A 22,944-nucleotide genomic window follows, 5' to 3' on the forward strand; every position below is an offset into this window, starting at 1 on the left:
ATATTGACACACAACTTTTCCTTTGAAAGGAAAGTATATAAACAGATTTGCAGTACAGCTGTGGATACCCACATGACATCCTGTGCCAATCATTTTATGGACCATCTAGAGGAAAACTTTCTGGCCTGCCAAAACCCTAAATCCCTTGCCTGGTTTAGGTTCATTGATGATATCTTTATGACCTGTACTTACGGCAAAGGTACTCAATCCCCATTCCTTCACAACTCCAACACCTTCTCACCTATCTACTTCATCTGGTCCTCATCAACCCAATGTGCCCCTTCCTAGATGTTGACTTCCACCTGTGATGCCTCCATCCACACCTCTGTTTGTATTAAACCCCATAAACACCAACAGTACCTGCATGCTGGCAGCCGTCATCCATTCCACACACAAAAAAGTTACCTCCATTACACCATGGCCACACGCAGTGTACCTGAAGTTGTGAGAATGCCCTTGCCCAGTATGCTGAAGCTCTCAGGAGGTCCTTCAGACAGGCAAAACTCCCCAAACCTAGTCCAGACTAATTTCTGAAGCCATATCCTTACATGCTCCTAATCCTCTCAGCATCACCATCACCAAGAACCAGCTACAGAGGAGCACTCCACCCCCCTTATCTTCAACCGGTATCACTCTGGACTGATTGAACTGCATCCTTCACCAGAACTTAGCATCTATCACAATGCTCAGAAATTGGGAACACAAGATCCTTCCCACCCCTTCTAAAGGGGTATTCCTTTGCCCACCTAATCTACACAACATTCTGGTCCATTCTAATGCTACTACCAATCTTATTCAAAGGGATCATACCCCTGTGGATGACCCAGATGCAAGACTTGCGGCTGCATGGAGTGGCTGCTTGGTTTGAGGCACCATGTCACGGATTGTGCGGCCCCTCCTGCTGGAGGTTAGTCCTCCCTTGGGCATGGGTGTGTGTGTTGTTCTTAGCGTAAGTTAGTTTAAGTAGTGTGTAAGTCTAGGGACCGATGACCTCAGCAGTTTGGTCCCATAGGAATTCACACATATTTGAACATCTGCAAGACTTGCCAAATCCACCCACCCAGCGCTTCCTACTCCAGTCCTGTAAAAGGTTTATCCAACGCCATCAGAGGCAGGGCCACCTGTGAAAGCTGACACTCATTTCCCAATTTGTGATGTTAGTGTGACAATTTGCTGGCCACCAGAATGAATGGCCACTCCCAAACGGTGACCGAGAACGAAGTTGCCCTTCCTGGGTGTTGTGCATCAGATTTTCAAAACTTTTTATGTTACACTTGTTCCTGATATGTTTGCATTTTCAGCTGTTTCGAATATTATAGTTTATTGTTGACAGTCGAAAAGGTGATGTGTTTTTGAGTGCTCAGTGAATTTTCACTTACTAAAAAGATGGATCAAAGAATTCGCATTAAATTTGGCTTGAAAAATGGACTAAGTTATGCACTGTTTGCATAAAGCACTCAAAAGAAAACAATCAGAATTGTGGCAAAACCACTCTTGGAAATTGTCATGATGATGGTCCCACTCACGCCTCAATGCTAGTTAGCTATTTTTCAGCGAAAGACAAAACCATTATGTTGCTTCACTCACTGTATGTGCTGGCCATGGCACCCTGAGACTTCTTTTTGTTCCCGAGACTGAAGAGAACCATGTGTGGACTCTGTTTTGCCACAATTGAGGACATCAAAACAGAATTGCTGAAAGAGCTGAACATCTTAAAGAAAAGTGAGTTCTAGAAGTGCTTCCAAGATTGAAAAAAGCACTGTGACAAGTTACTACAGCCTATGGGGTCTACTTTGACTGGGACAAATTTGATGTTGTTGACTAAAGACACTTCAAGAAAAAAAAATTCAAGCTACTTTTTGATCACATCTCATTTATGTGTATAAAGAGGGTGAAGTTTACACATTGTGAGGATTGGTGGCAGGATGCAAGGAACTAGAATCGGAGATCAGTGAAACCACTGCCTGGACATTGTATAGAACCTGCCAGTGTGCAGTATTTGTGGCATAAGACTTTCTGTATGCTACGTTCTAAAGAAAAAAATACTGATTTCTGATCAGAATGGAGTCTATAATTTGGCTGTGATCTTGGGATATGAATTTCATTACACTTAACTTGCTGTTTTTCTTGTCACACGGGGACCACACCTGTTTGTCATCACAGGTTTCCTCCAAATGTTTGGTGTATGCATGAATGAATGGTGAGGAGTGAGTGACAGAAGGGGAGCTCCAGATGTCAGTGTTTCGAAAAGATAAGTTCTGATGTGGGTCAGGCGAGGCATGAGACATTAGTTAGCACAATTTCCAGGCAGTGGTTGGCATGGTGGGAATAGTCCAGAATGGTAATATGTGGATGATGGGATTGAATCTCTGTTTGGAAAATATTATTTTTCAATTTTTAAGTTACGTACATTACAAATAGAGACAATGCTCAATATATTGCATTTGATGTGATGAAATCCTGTGTGCAGCAGAAGAAATGTCTTCTGTTTATTGACTCTTGAGGAGGAGGAAAGCAAATCCACAATTACACAATGACATTTTCGAAGATGAAGATTGCTCTCGTGCAGTATTAATGTGAATCCTCTTGTGCTTCCTTTTTGTATTGTTAGCTAAAGAATTTGATAAAAAAGCTTAAATATGCACTTAAGACTACATCAAAATAAACCCATAGTAAATAACAAGTTACCCTTCACCAATATTTGGTGAAATAATGTTCGTGCATGGTTTACTGCTGAACTGTGGGATAATAATCATTTATAAATGTAAATTAAGTTTGTTTTGTATAGAAACTTCAAAACAACCATGTAGTTGTAATAATGCGACATTTATAACATGTGCAAGATGTTCAGAAAATTGTTGCTTCCCCTTTCTTACGGTATTATCCATTTAAATAAACCATAAAATAATAAAAGCCTCTAATTTTATATACAGAGTTAGAGTATGCCTTAAAACAGTCCCAAATTTTGTCTTGCCTTTTCTTTTCATGGTTTTTATAAAAATATTAATAAAAGCAGTATACTGAGCATTGTTTCAATTTATTTTCAGTGTAATGTAAAAATTGAAAATAAAAATAATTGACACACAGGCACTGGAACCCATGGCCTTCGAATTAGTTTTGTGCCGTTTGTTGCATTAGCCACCCAGAAAGTACACCTTGTCAGCTTCTACACAAGTGAAATCGCATTTATGATCATTTCAAAGTGTAGTAAAATGTACTTTCCTGTTGCTCCTTGAAGTTGCTTGTTATGTTGCTTCTTTATAATTTGACTTCCTAAGCATTATTATTGTGGTTTGTGGAATTTTCATAAACATGTTCTATTTGATGTATCATTGCGTGGTTTCTAATGACATTCTGTTGAATGTCCCATTATCAGCAAAAAATTAGACAAATTATGCCAAAGATTGCTGTCCATAAGCATTAATTTGAACTATATTATCCTCCCTTTATGTTCCCTTCTTTCCTTTATTTTACTGTTTTAATGTTAGATCTGTCTTGGACAGTCTATGAAACATAATTCGGAACTGCTTTGTGCATTTGGTAAAGATATTTTTCCACTCCTCTCTTACCTCTTAGTACCTTAATTTCCTTACATGATTACAAACCGTATCTGATAAGTCTGGAGTATTTCAGCTTAGGTCTCCTCCTCCTATGAATAACGCCTTAATAAATTAAGTAGAAAACTATTGTTGATGGATGTAGCCAATAAATTTTTCTTCTTTTCCATAGTGTTCATAAAAATTCTTTCCTCTAATGTTCTACGAATTTCATTATTTCAGGTTTGCTGCCTATCTTCCCCAAGCACCACATTTTAAGTGCCTCAAACATCTCGTGTCACATGCACCTGTAATCCATGTTTCTGAGCAGTGCAAGGCCACACTTAAGACAAAATTCTTTAATAAATCTTCCTGGTTTCTAAGTTTAGGTTTCTTGAGATAGAGCACATAATTGAAACATTTATTGGACATAACTAGTACACATGGTGTAGGGCATCAGGACAGCTCTGATGTGGCAGCAGATGCATGAAGTTGCACAGTCAGATGCCAAACATCCCTGCATGGCTGCAACAATCAAAGAAACTGTGGTATGTTCAAGCCGGCAGTCAAACCTGTGGAGTCGTACATGTGGCATCTGATCTTGCAAATGTAAAGCATCTGTTGTAAGAAAAAAAATTGTATTAAGTTTGTACACAATATGTACTCATTATGTCCACTAAATGTTTCAGATGAAGCATGCTTGTTTTCTTTCTCATATTTGACCTCTGCTACCACTTACCTCTGATGTTTATGACCATGGGTTGCTTCTCAATTATCGATCCGTATGACGTACTCCAACTCCCCAAAGAGTTTGTTGCAACATTTCTGTTACACCCAGTATATGTTGAACTACAGAGACAAGTTAAACTTCCAACCTACTCCTTCACCACTATTGTGTACAGTCGTGTGCGCTTGTGTCCCCTACTATGTAAAAGTGATGTAGAAGTATAACACTGGTACCCCTCCTGCTACATCACAGCAATTGTTTCATGGTCCTTCTGTCTGTCAAACATTTGGTTGTGAATTGACAAACATTATTTATGACAGTCAAAATTGGGTTACTATCGCTGTGCTTCATGTGGTTAAAGGCAATACTGCCAGTATTACCAAATTTGAGAACATCTCTCTTCATAATGTCATCGTCTAAAAGTTGTTAATGCTGTCGGAGACAGTGTGGTCATTCTCTGGACCTGCTAGTGCATCTGCTGCTATTGATAAACCATGCAGTTAATTAGTTTTGTGTAGCATGTTTTACATAACATGTCATACGATTAACATAGCTTGTCTTCTGTTTTATTGCTTATACTGCATATTATTCTTGTCCATATTTCCAACATTTACAGAAATCTTCAAACCGTAGCTGTTAAAGATATTTGTTAACAATCCTGTAAAACTGTTATGCCTCCTGTAAAATCCACATGTTCAAAAGGGTAAATTTTTCTTTGGCAGGTGAAAAATGCTATATTATCAGATGAGATATATTGTCCTCCAGAAACTTCAGTGTTACTGGCTTCTTATGCAGTTCAGGCAAGGCATGGTGACTACAATAAAGCAATTCATACACCAGGATTTCTGGCAAATGACCGACTGTTGCCACAACGGTAAGTGCTTTGCTTGTTATACATAAACTTAATAGTGAACGTGTTGAGTTCCACTGCAAGAGTTCATGAGTGATTATTTTTAATTTAGTGTGATGGATCAACACAAGATGACTAAAGAGGAATGGGAGCAGAGTGTCACAACTTGGTGGAATGAACATAAAGGAATGCTTACGTGAGTACAGGACTTCACTGAAGTAGGAAATACTGTAATAATTTTGTAAAAATAATTACTTGTGTTGTTGTTTTTATCCCATAGTTAAAGATTTTCTGTTTAATTTGAAACTCAGCATAACACTTCACTGAATTCATTAATCAATACATTGAATTTTGTTGAGATTGATATTACAATTATTTCACCTTTTTGATACTGAAAATATCAAAATGTCAATTCTTTAAGAATTAACTTTCTGTACATGTTGTAACACAAATCTTAATTCAGTGCAATATAATGCAGATGTTAAAACGAAGTGTGATAAAAATTTCTTTTCTATAGGGAAGATGCCATGATGGAGTATCTGAAGATTGCTCAGGATCTAGAAATGTATGGTGTCAATTACTTTGAGATTCGAAACAAAAAGGGTACTGACCTTTGGCTGGGAGTTGACGCACTTGGACTGAATATTTATGAACAGGATGATAAGTATGTGTTTCTGTGGTGCTTTCACTATGTGAATTTGTTCCTTTGGCTTTTGCTGATTTGTGATGAAAAGAGGAAAAATAAGTTTTGTGTTGTTGGTGTTGCAAGTATGACACACATCTGGTATAATTTTTATTCTTTCATATCAGGTTGTGTTTGTTGCATACAGTATTTTTAGCTTACAAACTGTGTGCATGTACATTATAAAGTTTGAAGTTTTACAACACTTACAAATTTTGGGGAATACTTCTTGATAAAATAGTAAAAATGGTTGTTGAAATGAGATCTTCATTTTGCCAACCATTTTGTCTGTTGCTGTTAGTTGTAAATTACCATTTCCTCCAGTGCTGTAAAAATAGTAGCCTCAATCTGCCTTCTTTTAAGGTGACATGTTAGAAATTTTTTTAAAAATAAATGTGATCAACAATAAAACAAATATAATTTACAGTGCCACTATCACAATACAAATTAAAACATTACTGTACTTTCCTCATTTTTGCAGGTTGACTCCAAAAATAGGTTTTCCATGGTCAGAAATACGCAACATTTCTTTCAATGACAGGAAATTTATAATAAAACCAATAGACAAAAAAGCACCCGATTTTGTCTTCTTTGCTCCACGTGTGCGTATTAACAAACGTATCTTAGCATTATGCATGGGTAATCATGAATTGTATATGAGGAGGAGAAAACCAGATACCATAGATGTTCAGCAGATGAAGTCTCAGGCTCGTGAAGAAAAATTGGCCAAACAGCAACAAAGGTTATTACCATTACCAGACTCAGTTAATGATAATTGAATTTTTCTCCCTTTCATATATCTGATTGTTTATCCTCCAGGGAAAAGCTCCAGATGGAAATAGCAGCAAGAGAGAGGGCTGAGAAAAAACAGCAAGAGTATGAGGAACGTTTGCGTACAATGCAAGAAGAAATGGCAAAAAGGCAGCAAGATTTGGAAGCCGCACAAGATATGATTCGGCGTCTGGAGGAGCAATTGAAGCAGCTACAGAAAGCTAAGGAAGATCTAGAAATGAGACAGAATGAATTACAAGTATGTTCAATTTTTAAGTTATACTTGCTTTCTTCATTTCCAAGATAAATTATATTGCGTTCATTCACATATATACATTATGTTGTACTATGCTGAAGTGGGTGGTAATAAAAACATTTTTATTTACACTACCTGCAAAGTACTTCAGAGGGGATTTGTCAGTATCTATTCCTTGGTGAGATAGAAATATATTTTTGTAGGAAATGTCTTTCGTTGGCAGTAGTCATCAAATTTGAAGTATATTGATGGAACACATTTGTATAAACTAAATAAAATTCTATTTACTCATTGCTCTAACATTTGCCATTGCATTGCAACAACGCACAGCACTTCAGAACTCCCAATTTACTATTTCATGAACTGTGTAATTTCCGTTCCTCACTATTTCAAAGTTATTGAAAGGTTTACAAACCATTAAATATTAAATTTCCAAACACTTCTGCAAGATATTGAAAATTTTGATTTCTTAATGCCTCGATATGTCCATTAAGAAGTATCGTAGTAATAGGTGGTTCATCAAAACCTTCCAGGCAGCACAGGTATCCAGCATTCTGAATACTGCTGCTGCTGTCTATTAGAATGTCAAAAGATTGCTGTGTGTAAAGATTAATTGAAATAATACTTTAATGTGTATTAATTAAAATGTCTTAATATGGAAGTTAATTTGTCATTAAGTAAGCCTCAGGTCTTAAAAAATGTTTGACAATTGTGGGCAGTAATTGGTACTTACTGTGAGATCAATAATTGTCAGCTCTTCTCCAGGCACTCTATTAAATTGTCATTTTCAGTTAATGATGGAAAGACTAGAAGAAAGCAAAAATATGGAAGCTGCAGAAAGAGCCAAACTTGAAGAAGAAATTGCATCGAAACAGGAAGAAGTCAGGAGGATTCAAAATGAAGTTGAGGCTAAGGATGAAGAAACAAGGCGCCTCCAGGTAACTGCATTCCTAGTGCAAGATTTCTTCCATAAGTTAACGAAAGCATTGGTATCCCTAGTGATAGTAATTTAAACTTTGTTAATGTTCAATCCCATAATAATGATGTAGGTTTATTTCAACTAAAGATTCAAAAATTGCAGATGCTAGTTCCAGATGCAGAAGATAGTTATTGGGTAAATGTATTTGATAAATGTGAAATACAATGGAAGTATGTTAAAGGAGACAGAATTGGTGGCCTGTAATGTAGCTTCATGGGGCAAAATATTAAGTACTACTGATATACTGTTACGTAGTACAACACACTATCTTAAGTTTTGAAACTTAATTCTTTCCTCATATCGATAGGGTGAAGGTTAAAAAGAAAAGTCAGGTTGCCAGGGCCCCTGAATAAAGAAAAGGTATACCGTTTTGCGTAGTGATCTATTCTTGAATTTGGTTTTCCACAAAATCAGCCATTAGTATCTGAACTATTATTGGGCTTGGAATAGAATTTACACAAAAAATACAGATTTTGGATGATAAACAACTTAATAGTTCATGTTCAGCTGCTGCTATGGCAGTTGATGATTTGTTGTTTTCCAGTGTATATACTAGTATTTGACCTCCATTTTTACACTGTGAAGTGCCTTTCATAAGATTTATTAAATCTCTGGCAGTGCACTTGGATGCTGTTGTGATTAAATTTATGAAATAGAAGTTGAGCTTCGTTTTTTAAAAAGGAGCTCTATTAAAGACATTTGATTATAACACAGTTCAAACACAAGGCCATATTCTTCTCTGCCTTCACATATTCACTCTTTTAACTTCCTACTGCCTTAGCTAACCATTCTTATGAGGGAACCTCCCCATTGTACCCCCTCAGATTTAGTGGTAAGATGGCCCAGTGGATAGCCTGTAAAAACTGAACACACACAAAGCATGAAAATGGGAAGGTGTACTGAACTGCGATAAAAGAAGGATAATAGTCACTGTGAATGGTCAAAGCTCAAGCTCTGCAACATAGAGGGAATTGCAAGAACTACAGTGTCGTGGTGTATAGTCATGTTGTTGGGCTGCAAAGTAAGAGATTTATGTTAAAATCCCCTTTCTGCTCTTTTGTCCTCCCTCCCCCCCCCCCCCCCCCCCCCCACACACACACACACACACACACACACACACACACACACACACACACACACACACACATACTATACATTGGCTATAGGAGTCTTATGATAAAAATATATTACCATTGGAAGTAAATCTGGTGAATAGTGAGAGCAGGTCAGATACTATATAGAACTTTCACAGAAATGAAAGCAGGAAAAAGGATGTCAACTGTTACAAAAAGGGATTGAAGAGTCAAAACTTCCAAAATGGAAGGCAAGAATCATAACATGCAGTACTTGTGTGAAACAAATAGGAGGTAAGTATGTCAGGAGATTCCTTCCTGAAACTTCACTGTTGCAGACAGACATTACACCATGACACAGACAAAAAATTGAATACAGAGAATATAAGTCACAGACCGAAAGGATAGGTTTTTTTTGGGGGGGGGGGGGGGGGGGCGCATCTTACCACTAAATATGAGGGGTGCGATGGAGGTTTTCTCTTGTTAGTTTCATACTGGATGTAATTTTGTCTCGGCATATCTCAGATTTGGCCATTCTTTGTTGTCCAGCACGAAAGTGCACACACACCTTATTCCTTTACTGATCCTTGCTAAAGCTATTCCTTTAATGTTCACCCTAATTTTACTTGTGTTATTGCTGGTACTAACTTTGTAATGTCACAGTCCAGAGAATAATACGAAAGGAGGCAGATATTCATGCAGCTGTGATTGTCATGTCTGTATATGTACAGTACCTACATCATCTGCATCTAATAAGGTGAGGTTTGCCTTGGAAGTGAAATTTTGTGTTAAAATTTTGAACCACCTTAACATATTTGATGACAGTGCATTTGGAAGCAAGTTACTGTGGTTTATACAGGGTGTTACAAAAAGGTACGGCCAAACTTTCAGGAAACATTCCTCACACACAAAGAAACTATGTTATGTGGACATGTGTCCGGAAACGCTTACTTTCCATGTTAGGGCTCATTTTATTACTTCTCTTCAAATCACATTAATCATGAAATGGAAACACACAGCAACAGAACATACCAGCGTGACTTAAAACACTTTGTTACAGGAAATGTTCAAAATGTCCTCCGTTAGCAAGGATACATGCATCCACCCTCTGTCACATGGAATCCCTGAATCCCTGATGTGCTGATGCAGCCCTGGAGAGTGGTGTATCGTATCCCAGCCGTCCACAATACGAGCACGAAGAGTCTCTACATTTGGTACCGGGTTTGCGTAGACAACAGCTTTCAAATGCCCCCATAAATGAAAGTCAAGAGGATTGAGGTCAGGAGAGCTTGGAGGCCGTGGAATTGGTCCGCCTCTACAAAGCCATCAGTCACCAAATCTGTTGTTGAGAAGCGTAGGAACTCTTAGACTGAAATGTGCAGGAGCTCCATCGTGCATGAACCACCATGTTGTCGTACTTATAAACGCACATGTTCTAGCAGCACAGGTAGAGTATCCCGTATGAAATCATAAACCTGCTCCATTGAGCATAGGTGGACGAACATGGGGCCCAATCAAGACATCACAAACAATGCCAAAGCAATGAGTCGCATGTCAACACAAGCACCGAAGTCAACATTACCTTCCTTCAATTGGGCCAACTGGCGGTGAATCGAGGAAGTACAGTACATACTGATGAAACTAAAATGAGCTCTAACATGGAAATTGTTTCCGGACACATGTCCACATAACATCTTTTCTTTGTGTGTGAGGAATGTTTCCTGAAAGTTTGGCCGTACCTTTTTGTAACACCCTGTATGTACTGAGGCATCCTAGTTACTTTTACTAATTGTTAAATACTAGTTGGTAACATCAAACCATGAAGATACATACAGCATGTTGAGTTTGACAACATGGCTAATAATAGGGAATAGATGTTAGTTCGTAAAATGATGATTCGTCACTTCAAGTTTTTTCTCTTTGTGTATTACTCAAATTCAACTGCAGTAGAATGTAAGTCTACATTCATCCTCTTGCAGTGACTGTTTGTAATTAAGAAGTTATCAGTAGAATCATTGGATGAGAGAGAGAGAGTGCATTAGTGAAATTGTGCCAGTGTGGTTGTTAGTGAAACTTCCTCATATGCTGTTGAAATCGGATCACATATCTGTAGACCCTATTTTCAGCATACAATGAAAATGAAACGTATGAGGTGTTACAGTTCTAAAGTCTCAGATTTTCTTTTTCATGAAATAGTCCCACAAAACATTTGGAATGTGTCATTTCTTAACGTAATCTCCATGCAGCTCTACACAGCTCTCACACTGTAGACACCACGATTTCATGGCCAATGCAAATAATTCTGAATCTGTGTTTCATCATTTGAAATAGCGAAAAATCACCAGGATTAAGGTTGATTAACACACGTGAGAAACCACAAAGATCGGTGGAACATGACTTGAACAGCGTTTTCATGAGTTTTTCTAACGATGCATAGAGGAACTTGGTCTTGGTTCAAATGGCTCTGAGCACTATGGGACTTAACATCTGTGGTTATCAGTCCCCTAGAACTTAAAACTACTTAAACCTAACTATCCTAAGGACATCGCACACATCCATGCGTGAGGCAGGATTCGAACATGCAACCGTAGTGGTCGCCCAGTTCCAGACAAGCGCCTAGAACCGCTCTGCCACCCTGGCCGGCGAAACTGGTCTTCACATGTTCTGATAGCTAACTCTGGTCACCATAATGCCCCTTGGAACATAAGTAAAGATGACAGCATTGCTGTCCCAAAACATGGTCATCATACACAACTCAACACTGATCCTTAATAATTATGTTGTTATTGTTCTTACATTTTAGTATGCCATTCCACTGAGCAGACTGGTGCATTGATTTGGGATTGAGAGGTGCCTCAGTCTCACCCATTCTAATAGTTGTCAAAGAGAGTCCCATTCATGCCATCACCCTGTGTAAACATTTCCTAGCAGACTGCCATAGTGATAGCAGAGAGAATCATCCGTTGCACCCAAATGGAGGACACTTTCTAAGTTTTCAGGTTGTCCTGCATGATTCTGTGCACAAATCTCAAAGTAGCAGTACCTTCCATATTCAATCAGTGATCTCCCAAAACAACTCTCTCTTCTAGTAGGACAATGTTGCCAGATCAGTTAGCACAATGCTTGTTGTCCTTTGAACTATTGCACTCGTGTCACCTCAGACAAATACAAAAACCTAATATTCACTTGATGTTTTTTATGTAGTAAAATGTTTGCCATTTGTAGTTTCAAAATGACTCTCCAATCTTGCTGTAGTTGCTCACATCTAAGCCATACAGTGCTCTAATCTGTTGCATGTACACAGTCTGCTCACATATTTTGAGTCAAACCATGACTAAGTTTACATGCGACAGAACTTCCAGAAGACAAAAACTGAATTTTGTGAACTGTTGTTTGCTGTTGTGTTCACTTGTTAAGCTCTGAAAATGTTTTGCTAGACCATTTTAAATACAGCAGTCTGAAAATTGGCAGCTACGGTTCCTGAGTTAGACAGAGACAGCACAATGGCTGTTTTTTTTTTTCAGTTGAATGTTAGAGGTAGTGTGTTCATGCTCAGTCTACTGTTAGTGCTTCTTCACTGCATAAAGTAATTTCATCCAAATTAGCCAAAAAATTTTAAGTGGACGTAACATGACAACCCAGACATGATTTTTAAAAATCATTGTTTATATGGGAGCAAAAATTGGTGGTGGAAGTGGAAATCTGGCAGCTGGAACCTTATTTCCAAAACAGATGTCAGTGTGTTTACAGGACCAACCAGAAGTAGTATTCAGAAATTGGTTTACAGAATACATTTTTGGGTGTGCCATGTGAACATACTGCATAAGTTTTTCTTTGCTCCTATTTTTGAAGAAGACAATGGGAAACCTTAGAACTTCAGTGCACCTCATAGTATTTAGGTGTTATCAACTTAGATAACTAAAACTTTCCAGAACACAGTGTGACAAAAAGCATCTTGAAGTTATCAACTGTTGTTCATGGTTATCTATATAAAGGAAATTGTTCACACACTTTTTAACATGGTCACTTCCTCGTAATCTTATTACATAGTGCTTTGGAAATGTTTCTTACTTTCAGGATACAGAAGGAAATAAGACACAGTCTGTGGTGAGTACAGTGGATGGCCGAACTGCTGAGAATTCTTTCTCCGATTGCAGTCTCTGTAATCTGCAGTTTATGAAGTGAAGTGGGCCCATAATGCCATGCAGTATGTAATGAGGTTCCTAGAGCATCTCCTTCACTAGTGTTCAGCAATCCTTTATCTAATGCTGACAGATAGCATTTACAGTTTGCCTTCTCCTCAGTTTTTGGCTGCAATCACAAGTTAATGCATGGTTGTACTCTGCCCCCTATGATGAATCAAGCAAATCAGTTCTAAAAATACTATATGACTGACTTAATAATTGTGAACTTAATCTAGCAGAAAAGTTTGTCTTTGGTGTTAAAATGTGTGCCATACCTATAAAAAGCAAATCTGCAATTGGTTTCCCTTAAAACTGGTTTAATTAATAACTATAACTTTTTTACTTGGGTAAATCAGTGTGTTGACTGCAAAACGGATGAACCAAGATAAAGATGCTTGGACAGTAATAGCACTGCTAAATTCTTTTGTCATAAACACCACATACATCTTAGCAGTAAAATTTCATCAATCTAATTGTGGTACGATGCTGTCTATTTATTCACTGAAAATTAATGAAATTGACAGAGTTGGATTTTAATTCGCAAAAAAAAAGCCTGGCTTAGAATTGAATGTAGTTCATTTAACCATTTGAAAGCTATGAATGGATTTAGGGCATAATTCACACATAATGAATTTACACAGGGCTCCATAGATTCTGAGACACTTCTGATTAAATTTCAATGAAATCTTACTAACAGTTCATAAATCGGCCCTGATTTAGCCCATATCAATCTAGTAAAGAATTTTTGCAGTCTACCATTACCTGTAGTACGAAGGAAGTTATTCCTTGATGTCTCAACAGATGTCGTATCATCCTGTCGCATTTTTTTATTATTTTTTTCTTGTCAGTGTTGTCCAGATAGTCCTTTCCTCTGATTCTGAGGAGAATATCCTCATTTCGTACCATAAGTCTACCTGATTCTCAACATTCTTTTGTAGTACCATATTTCAGATGCTTAGATTCTCTTCTGTTCCAATTTTCCCTACTGCCCTTGTTTCACTACCACATAGTGCTGTGCTCCAGACGATGTCATTGGTAATGCAGTGTGGTGCTCCAGACTGTGCCTTATTGGCTAACGATGCTAAGCCCTTGTGCCATGCCTTGACCCTTGCAAGGGACAGGCAGTGTTGGCCGTACATTTGTGACATTCGTCAATGAATGTCTGTTCCTCCTGCTCCTTCCATTTTTAGGAAACGAACAACGCCTCTTTGCTCTTCTGTTAACTACTCCATGTCACTGTTTGCAATGCAACTGGTAGCATTGGATGATTGATGCGTACTGCTGCTAGCTCCGTAACGTGCATGTGTGGCCTCTAGCAACAGGCTGTGAACTTCAACACTCTGGTCAAAACAACGCCTCGTTACACATGCCACGATATTACCCTCGTGCCACCGGTTTGTGCATTCCAAACTCCGGCTCGTTTCTTTTTGAATGCCCCTTATGTATAACAGAGTGAAAGACTAAATCCCTGTTCCCTGTCTTACACACTTTATAATCCAAGCATGTTGTTCTTGGTCTCCCATTCTCATTGTTCCCTCTCTGTTCATGTATATATTACATATGACCTTTCTTCCCCTATTTCTGCAGAATTTCAAACATGTTGCACCATTTGACAATATCGAATGCTTTTTCCAGATCAACAAATCTTACGAAAGTGTTTAGATTTTACTTCAGTTTTGCTTCTGTTATAGTCTGCAACATCAGAACTGCCTCTCAGGTGCCCTTAACTTTCCTAAAACTTAATTTAACAGTTCCTCAATTTTATTTTACCTTCTTCAATACATTATTCTTGTTAGCAGCTTCTATGGATGAGCTGTTAAGCAGATTGTTTGATAGGTCTTACACTTGTTGACTCTTGCAATATTTGGAATTGTGTGGGTGATGCTTGACCGAAAGTCTGGTGGTATATCGCTAGTGTCATAAATTTTGTGCATCTACGTGAAGTCACTCTGTTGCCACTTACCCCAGTGATTTCAGAAAGTTCTGTGAAATTATGTCTACCCCTCTGCCTTACTGATCTTAAGTCTTCCAAAGCTCTTTTAAATTCTGATCTCAATTCTAATTACCAATTGAGAAATTCAGTTCTCAGCAGTCCTAAGAGTTTCCTTATTTAATGTGAGGGAGTGACAATAGAAGTGTGTTTATAGATTACCTCTGAGCCATCTTTATTTTACTGATGGCATTTATTGTTTGCCTCTAGTGCAGACTAGCAGTGAATTGAGCAAGTTTGAAAGTAGGCCCAAACATTAAGACCAAACTAAGTCCTAAAACCAGTTAACAGGATTGGTATCTCGGTCAGTTATTGCCCTAGAGTGGTTTTTGTAAACCGTGTCAGGTAAACTTCAGTCATTGTGCATTAGCTGTTTCTGCTAATGGCAGTGAGATGTGGCCTTCAAATGACGAAACCATTGGAGTAGTTCTAAATTGCTTCAAAGGAAATGTTGGTAATTCACGATAAGAGTTGAGATAGAACTTGGGAATTGATTGCGGTGGCAATTGTAATTAGTGCTCTATTTAACATAATTATGACACAGTGTGGTAGGCTAATGCATAGTGTGCATTTAAAGAGCTAAGAAAAATCCTGATAATCTAAGTTAGGTGAAGGTCAGAAAATGTGAAGAGCAGCATGGATATGTGTGGCTGAAGACTGTCGCGCCTGTAGAAGTATGGAAGAGGCCTTTATCTAGCAGTGGATGACAATCCTGTTGAAAGAGGAAATGTTAATGGAACAGTGTGACATTGAAGTACTTAGCAGATGTTTCAGGCAGTGATTTTTTAAATTGAGATGTTAAAAAAAATCAGTATTATCTATCCATATTTATGTAGGGTACCCTCTTTTCCCATTGTTTTATTTTTTGTAACATTACTGATAATACTATTAAACTTCGAAGAGTTTTGCTATACTTCATTCATTAACTGCTGATAAAGTACCTCTTGCCTTTCCTTATGTAGAGAAAGGCATTTGTAGTTTGTTGATTCAGCACATTGTAGAGGCATTGCTGGGAAGTGTCACAGTTGAGAGTCTAGTGTGGACTGACAATAATATGGAAGGGATAGATTGCCACTCACCACATACAGGGGGCATTCTGTCAGACAGGCATGATGAGACTGCTAAAATTAAGCTTTCGGACAAAGTCCTTCTGAAATTGGAAACTTGATAGGGTTGCTGTTTGCAGTGTAAGCAAGTTCTGCCTTGGGGAGGGGGGGGGGGGGGGGGGTAGGAAAGACTAGATGATCTGTTGGTTGGACAGGCAGAAGGTATTTGCAGTGCTGGAGTGGGAGCAGATAAGGATAGGTAGGTAAGACACAGGAACTATGAGAGGTTGAGTTCAAGGGTTATAGGAATGAAGGATGGATAAGCATTAATTCTAGGAATGTGAGTGCTGGGTTGTACAGTATATGGATATCATAATCAAATAATATAGTGGTTTAAGATGGTTCCAGTGAAAGTAAATTACCTTGCATTGCATGTAATTCCCATTGTCCATAGACTGCAGCATTCACATCTTGTTGTAAGTCCAGCAGTTGTTCACTCTTTTTCTATTAATCATTTGATTTGATATGATATGATATGTCAACATTTATGGAAAGTGCAAAATTTCAGACATGCAGATATTACGCAGTGTTCTGTATTACAGAATCACAAACATGGAATACCAGGTTTTTAATGAATAGTTGCTTCAGGATGCTGATGGATGATCAGTGATAATTATTTACTAATTAATTTGCTTATTAAAGAAAACCAGCATGAGCTTATACAGTTTAATTTCCATTTGCTCCATCTTTAATTAAACTCCAGAGTGTTCTCTGCATTCGGATGTTCATTATTAATTGTGCTGTCTTAACAATTACACACCTTTCTTTCTGGCAAAAGCAGCTGTGCATAATTAGAATCACTAAAACACACAATTACTCGCACAAGTGCTGCTACAGTTCCTTGCTATACAACATCAGAGTACTTCGATAATGAGAATCATTGTGCTGGAATACTTCAGTTTGTTTGAGAATCCTAGTTTCCAGTGTTTCTTGCCATTAAGTTATTTGGTTCATTCAGTAAAACAATTTGAGTAATAGTTCTTACATGAAGACTCACAGAATGGATATCTCCAGGCAGTTGGAGATAAGGGCTCTGGTTGTGAATTTAAGCAGCATGTATGGAACTGAATTGCATGTTTTTGTGCTTACACAAACTGTGCTACTTTGCAAAATATGTTTTTTTTGCATGCCTAACTGGCACATGACTGACTTAGGAGCTCTAAAACTTGCAGTGTGTAACATCTAGGTGATGAATAGTGTACCTGTAGGTTCTAGTGTTTTTCACATTTTTCACCACTAATTTTATTTTTGCCCATAAATTCTATGTTTATGTAGATCATTTTTGTTTAATGTGAAGGTCATGGAAATTCTAAAAAAATTTCTAAACAATTTAATATATTAAAAGTTCTGTGTTATGTGGAAGTGTGAGCAGTCATTGGGTTAAACTGTTACGCAAAGTACCTTTTTATTTATTTTTTAATTGCCTTTCACTAGTATGTGTTCTGTAAAATTTTTGTTTCGCAGGAAGAGGTAGAAGAGGCACGCAGAAAACAAGAGGATGTTAAACAGGCCTTGATGGCAGCTACAACTACACCTCAACACCATCATGTTGTAGAAAATGAAAATGATGAAGATGATGAAACAGAAAATGGGGATGTTAGCAGAGATCTTGCAACGGATGACAATATTGTTGACCCTGTTGAGGAGCGACGGACATTGGCAGAACGAAATGAACGCCTCCACGATCAGTTGAAGGTATGCTTGAATTACTCCCTCACACAGGTTGCTTCTTCTGTGAAGTCAATAAAATGACTGGGTCTTGGAATAGTGATGGGGTGTGTCTAATGTTTACATGAGGGATTGTGTGCATATGTGAGTAGCTCTGGGCATTAGATGATAAAAGAAGTTGTCTCTGATGAAAAGTAAATGTATCATTTGCTCTTGTTACAGGCTTTGAAACAGGATCTTGCACAGTCACGTGATGAGACTAAGGAAACTGCTTTGGATAAGATACACAGAGAAAATGTCCGCCAAAGGCGTGACAAATACAAGACTCTTCGTGAAATTCCGTAAGGGCAATACAAAGCGCCGTGTTGATCAGTTTGAAAATATGTAAATGTAAGGTTTTGTATGTCCATTGATTAAGCCTTGTGTAACAACTGCATTGCTCTGAGAGGGTTGTTGAGGGCTGATAAATATTAATGTGCTGTTTCTTGGTACAGTAATTCGTACAGGCGCAAATATTTTGGGATTTGGACTTGGTCTGTTGTGCTATAGACTGTTTCACCCTAGCAAACAGTACGTTTTCATATGGCTTGAGAAATGCGGCATGGTTCGGTGCATTATTGTTTCAGAGGAACAGGACATACATATATGATAACAATTAAATTGTGGCCTTTTGTAAGTTTTAAATGTTATAGTTCTTTCTCTAGTGAAGATGTTAAGACTGTGTGAAAGGTATATTAGTGATAAAAATTGTTAAGAAGAGTATAGGGCATAAAATAACACTTCATTTGCTAGAGTAAGAAAAAGTTGTCGTAAAATATTTTCTAATTTCACTTTCCATTTCAAGGTTTCAATTTCACTTCAAATAATTGTACAGTATTGTTAAAGTGGCCGTATTGTGAATACCAGAACATAAGACAATTGCCCTATATTTTTCATAATTTTTTATATTTATATATGAAGTAAAATGCAATATTTGCTTCCTCTGCAAATGAAGACTATTTTGAGAGGTTAAAAGCAGTTCAGCAATTACTGTTCTTGATATTACAAGATATTTTATATAAAGAATCATTCCAGTAAATAACCCTTGACTACATTTGTGTACAAAAGTGGAAAATAAAGCAAGCAATAAAAAATGTGAATTGTTCGGAATATTAATTCTTTGTAAGAAGGAACTGGAGAGATCAAAATTGAACAGTAGTATATAGTTGAGGGTTTTTGTAATATATATACTCAGTAAATATATTCAGAGGACTTAAGTGAGCATTCCATTTAAAAAGTCCCATCTTCTTCGAGTATTTATAGGGTGCATTTGTGGACTCCAGTTACATAATGAATACCCCTTTTCATTATCAAAATAACTGCATTCATTGCAGTGAAAACTTAGCTGCAATGTAGCGATATTTCTGTCTTCATCCATAACTCATGTTACCTCTTTTGTAACCAATAGTGATGATTATTGGTGCTTAAAACTGAAATAATCTTGTAAATATAGGAAGTATCCTGACTGGTGCATCCAGATAATTTCCACTGTTACCCATACAATGCTTCCTTTCTATTTACTCTGAAACAGGCTTGGAAGTTAAAAAGTATCTAGAGCCTGTAGGATGAGTGTCTTGTCCTGATAGCTGGAAACAAAATTATCTATAAACTATTTGCCTTGTTCCTGTTGAAAAGAGAATAAATGGAGAAGTTTTTTAAAATGTATGAATTTAAACATCGGTTGTTACTCATTGTGCATATTTTAGTTATTTTGCATGTACCAGAAGGTCCAAGCTGTAATCTGCTTATTATATAATGCATTCAAATTTTAGATTTCAAGAATAAGTTATTGATTTAACATGTGGTTTGTACTAACATAGAATTTGGTGTTGCACATTGAATATTTTTTGTGAGCATTTACAGTAATGTGTAAAGAAAGGGAAGTAGCCAGAGGTAATTTGATATTTACATAGAGCACTATTTTTTTTGAACACTTTATTTTAAAGAAGCATTGCGGGAATGTAAATTATTAAAATTCTTGAAATTAAAGTACTTATATATTTTTTCTAAGCATTTTAGCTGTCAGAAATAGTTATTTTATCAGTGTTAATAAAAGTCCTGCCATTTCATTCGTAACTCAATTTTCTGATAACTACGGAATCTCGAATAAAGAAAATGTAAAGCACATTTGGTTCTTTCTTTAGTACCCAGTTGTTTCCTGAATGTTTGGAGATCCTGTGCTTGATTGAAATAGCAATTTTTCAGTTTGAGAAAAACATTGTTCAGCATAATTATCTGTTGGATTTATTTTCGCATACTGTTATCCACAAAAAAGAAGAAACGGATTCCAGTCTTGGTGAAAAATCAAATAATATCTGATGTGATAGTAAGTACTGTTCATCAAATGGGAAGTCATGGATGCAATAACAGTATTATGAAAAGAAAAGATTCCTACTCACCATTTAGGGGAGATGCTGAGTGGCAGTTCAGCACAAAGAAAAGGCTTTAAGCCAAAGGGATTGTGGTCGTTCGTGCATGAGCATGTGTTTTTTTCTGTTTTGGAAGGCCTTCTGGCTGAAAGCTTACACATATAGCAGTGTTCTTCATTGAAAAAAGGTGTGTGGTGAGTGGCAGTTTATCATCTAAGTAGTAAGTATAGTTGGTGAAGCTTCTGTATTTTGTTCAATTCTTAGAAAAATAATACATCTCTTATTTAATCACTGTTTTGTGCAAATAGTTGGCCAATTGTTACATTAATATCTCTTCCACTGAGGCAAACTAATCAGTATGTGGTGGTGAAATTTGGGGAGGACACTGAATTCTGCTCAGAAAGACAGCAAATGACAACTAAGGTTATATCTGCATTTGAAGTTGCATCGGTTCTGCCTCATGACCCTTACATAAAGGATTACTCTTGAAGTCTCATTTAACAGTGACATGGCGAGTAACAAGAAGTGTACCGGCAATGACTGTAATGTGGGTAACCTTTCGTTCTGGTGGTGACTATCATGAATAAATACGGTATACTTTCTTAAGGCAAGTTGGTAAGGCATATTGATTGTTATCCATGCCGGCAACACATTGAGTTGCTTCTTTTGGGTGAAGTACAATGTGTCTTGGGGGGGGGGGGGGGGGAGAGAGGAGAGAATGAGTTACTTGCACAGAAATTTGCTAAATTTACAGCAGTATAGCTGGTACTATGTGCACCTTAAATATTGTATCTTGATGTGAATCATTTTATTTTACCTTCGTAATATTCTTTCTCCATTGCATCATTGTATTTATTTAGTTGAGCATAGAAGAAATGTCAAATGGGCAATGATGATTGTTTGTTGAACTAACACTTTTGATGAAGCGGAAAGTTGTCTTTTTAGGGAGCAGTTAAATGGAAAACAAGAAATATTTGGTGTGTTGTTTCAGAACTGAAAGAAGCTCTTAGGTTCTGAATAAGTGAGTTGATTCTCTTCTGAAATGTTAAGTTGTATTGTTGAAAATATTATGAACATTAACCTGTCGTGAATGAGGTGAGAAATTGTTATACCAGCTGTGTTGGTGGGTATGATCTACCTGAAACTCTGATAATGAATTTTGATACTATAATCGTGTATGAAGTAATTTTTTACTTGGGATCTTAACAGTGGTGTCTATTAAACAAGTAGAGTAAGTAAAATACTATGTTTGAGATATAAAACTTTCTATTGAATGAAATAATGCAGTGTTTATATTTTCTCAGAAAAAGTAGAAGTTTCAGAAGTTTAGCAGTTTTTCATACAAAATTCGAACAAAATTACACTTTCTTTTAATTAACATAATGATATTATCTTGTAATACCTTTTACACCTGGAGAATTGGTAATAATAATTTCTGAACGAATACGAACACTTTGCCTAGGACAATCTTTCACTCATTTTGTACCATCTTTGGACACACAAAAAATTGCACGTACCTCAGATGACTGTGTAGGAGCTGCTACAGCAGATTTTGGCTCTTCTGAATCCTAAAAAATACTCTTGCACCGAATCACTTTCTTCACTTCCTTGAGAAACTTTCTCTTCTTCGCTCTTGGAGTCACAGGAACTAGCATTTGAACAGTTATCTAAAACTACTTGTAATAGTTCTTGTAGCCGATGTTCATTTTCTTCATTAAACTTCCTGAGAAATATAAAATCCAAAAATAAATCAAAGAATACAATAAATAACTATATATACTATATATCTAATAAGCCTGTTGACAGCTCAAAACTGTAACACTGAATAAAAGGTCGGGTGTGTAAAATTTGGATCTAAAGGAAGCCCTACTGAAAATGACTTGTCAAATTAGAATAAAATAATCACACTAATTATGTGTGGCTTAATTGTGGAGTGAATGCTCGGCAGTCGTATGAGAGGTCATTACAGATTTATAAAATTATTGCCTCAAAGTTTGTTTGTAGATTAATGTGTGTTCTGGTACACATAGAATTCCCCATGTCACTGATAGGAGCCAGATGAGCTGTCATTTTGTTTTGGCTATTCAAGCGACATGCTGTTACTGTGGCATGGGAATTTGGCTGTACCAAGACTGCAGATAAGTAGCTGCAGACAGAAACAGAAACTAATTAATCTTTCTGAGGTGGTAATTAATATTTTGACTCTCTCTCTCTGTGTGTGTGTGTGTGTGTGTGTGTGTGTGTGTGTGTGTGTGTGTGTGTTACCCTACCTGGTGATAAAAGTATCTCTAACCTTTGGTACAGTGGTCACAAGGATGCATTTTGATTTCCATGACCGTATCTTCCCCAGATCTATAATCAGTTTCTGGCAAGATGTTACCACCCCAAATACTAAAAACAAATCCTTTGTCTGTAACAGCATGTTCTATTGCCATGAATATAGTTCCTTAAGAGACAGCAAATGTTAAAACAAACGTACCATGATTTCTGAGGTAGTGCAATATTGTTAAGACACCCTCGGGCAACAGTTATGAAGACATGGTCTAACAAGTGTAACCAAAGTGGGCACTATGTGATACATCTCCTTGACTCTCCTAATCAGTAAATTAATAAACAATGCTGTTAAATTTCTCAAGGCCAAAACAAATTTCAAAATCAATGATGTAAGATGTATTTTTTTTTTTCAAATTAGTGCATTTAATGCAATTTTGAAA

General features: G+C 37.1%; 1 protein-coding gene across 1 annotated transcript in view; it reads left to right on the forward strand.

The window, feature by feature from the left end:
- The window catches only part of LOC124724159 (moesin/ezrin/radixin homolog 1), a 76,231-nt gene extending 56,243 nt beyond the window's left edge, over nucleotides 1–19,988 (forward strand). Inside the window, 9 exon segments of the mRNA XM_047248447.1 lie at nucleotides 4,986–5,137; nucleotides 5,226–5,309; nucleotides 5,631–5,777; nucleotides 6,277–6,537; nucleotides 6,615–6,825; nucleotides 7,614–7,760; nucleotides 17,619–17,849; nucleotides 18,045–18,161; nucleotides 18,163–19,988. Coding sequence (XP_047104403.1) covers nucleotides 4,986–5,137; nucleotides 5,226–5,309; nucleotides 5,631–5,777; nucleotides 6,277–6,537; nucleotides 6,615–6,825; nucleotides 7,614–7,760; nucleotides 17,619–17,849; nucleotides 18,045–18,161; nucleotides 18,163–18,210 — 1,398 coding nt within the window. The 3' untranslated portion in view covers nucleotides 18,211–19,988.
- Nucleotides 19,989–22,944: the final 2,956 nt, after the last annotated feature.

The sequence above is a fragment of the Schistocerca piceifrons genome, chromosome 1 (assembly GCF_021461385.2).
Source record: "Schistocerca piceifrons isolate TAMUIC-IGC-003096 chromosome 1, iqSchPice1.1, whole genome shotgun sequence".
Lineage (NCBI taxonomy): Eukaryota > Metazoa > Arthropoda > Insecta > Orthoptera > Acrididae > Schistocerca > Schistocerca piceifrons.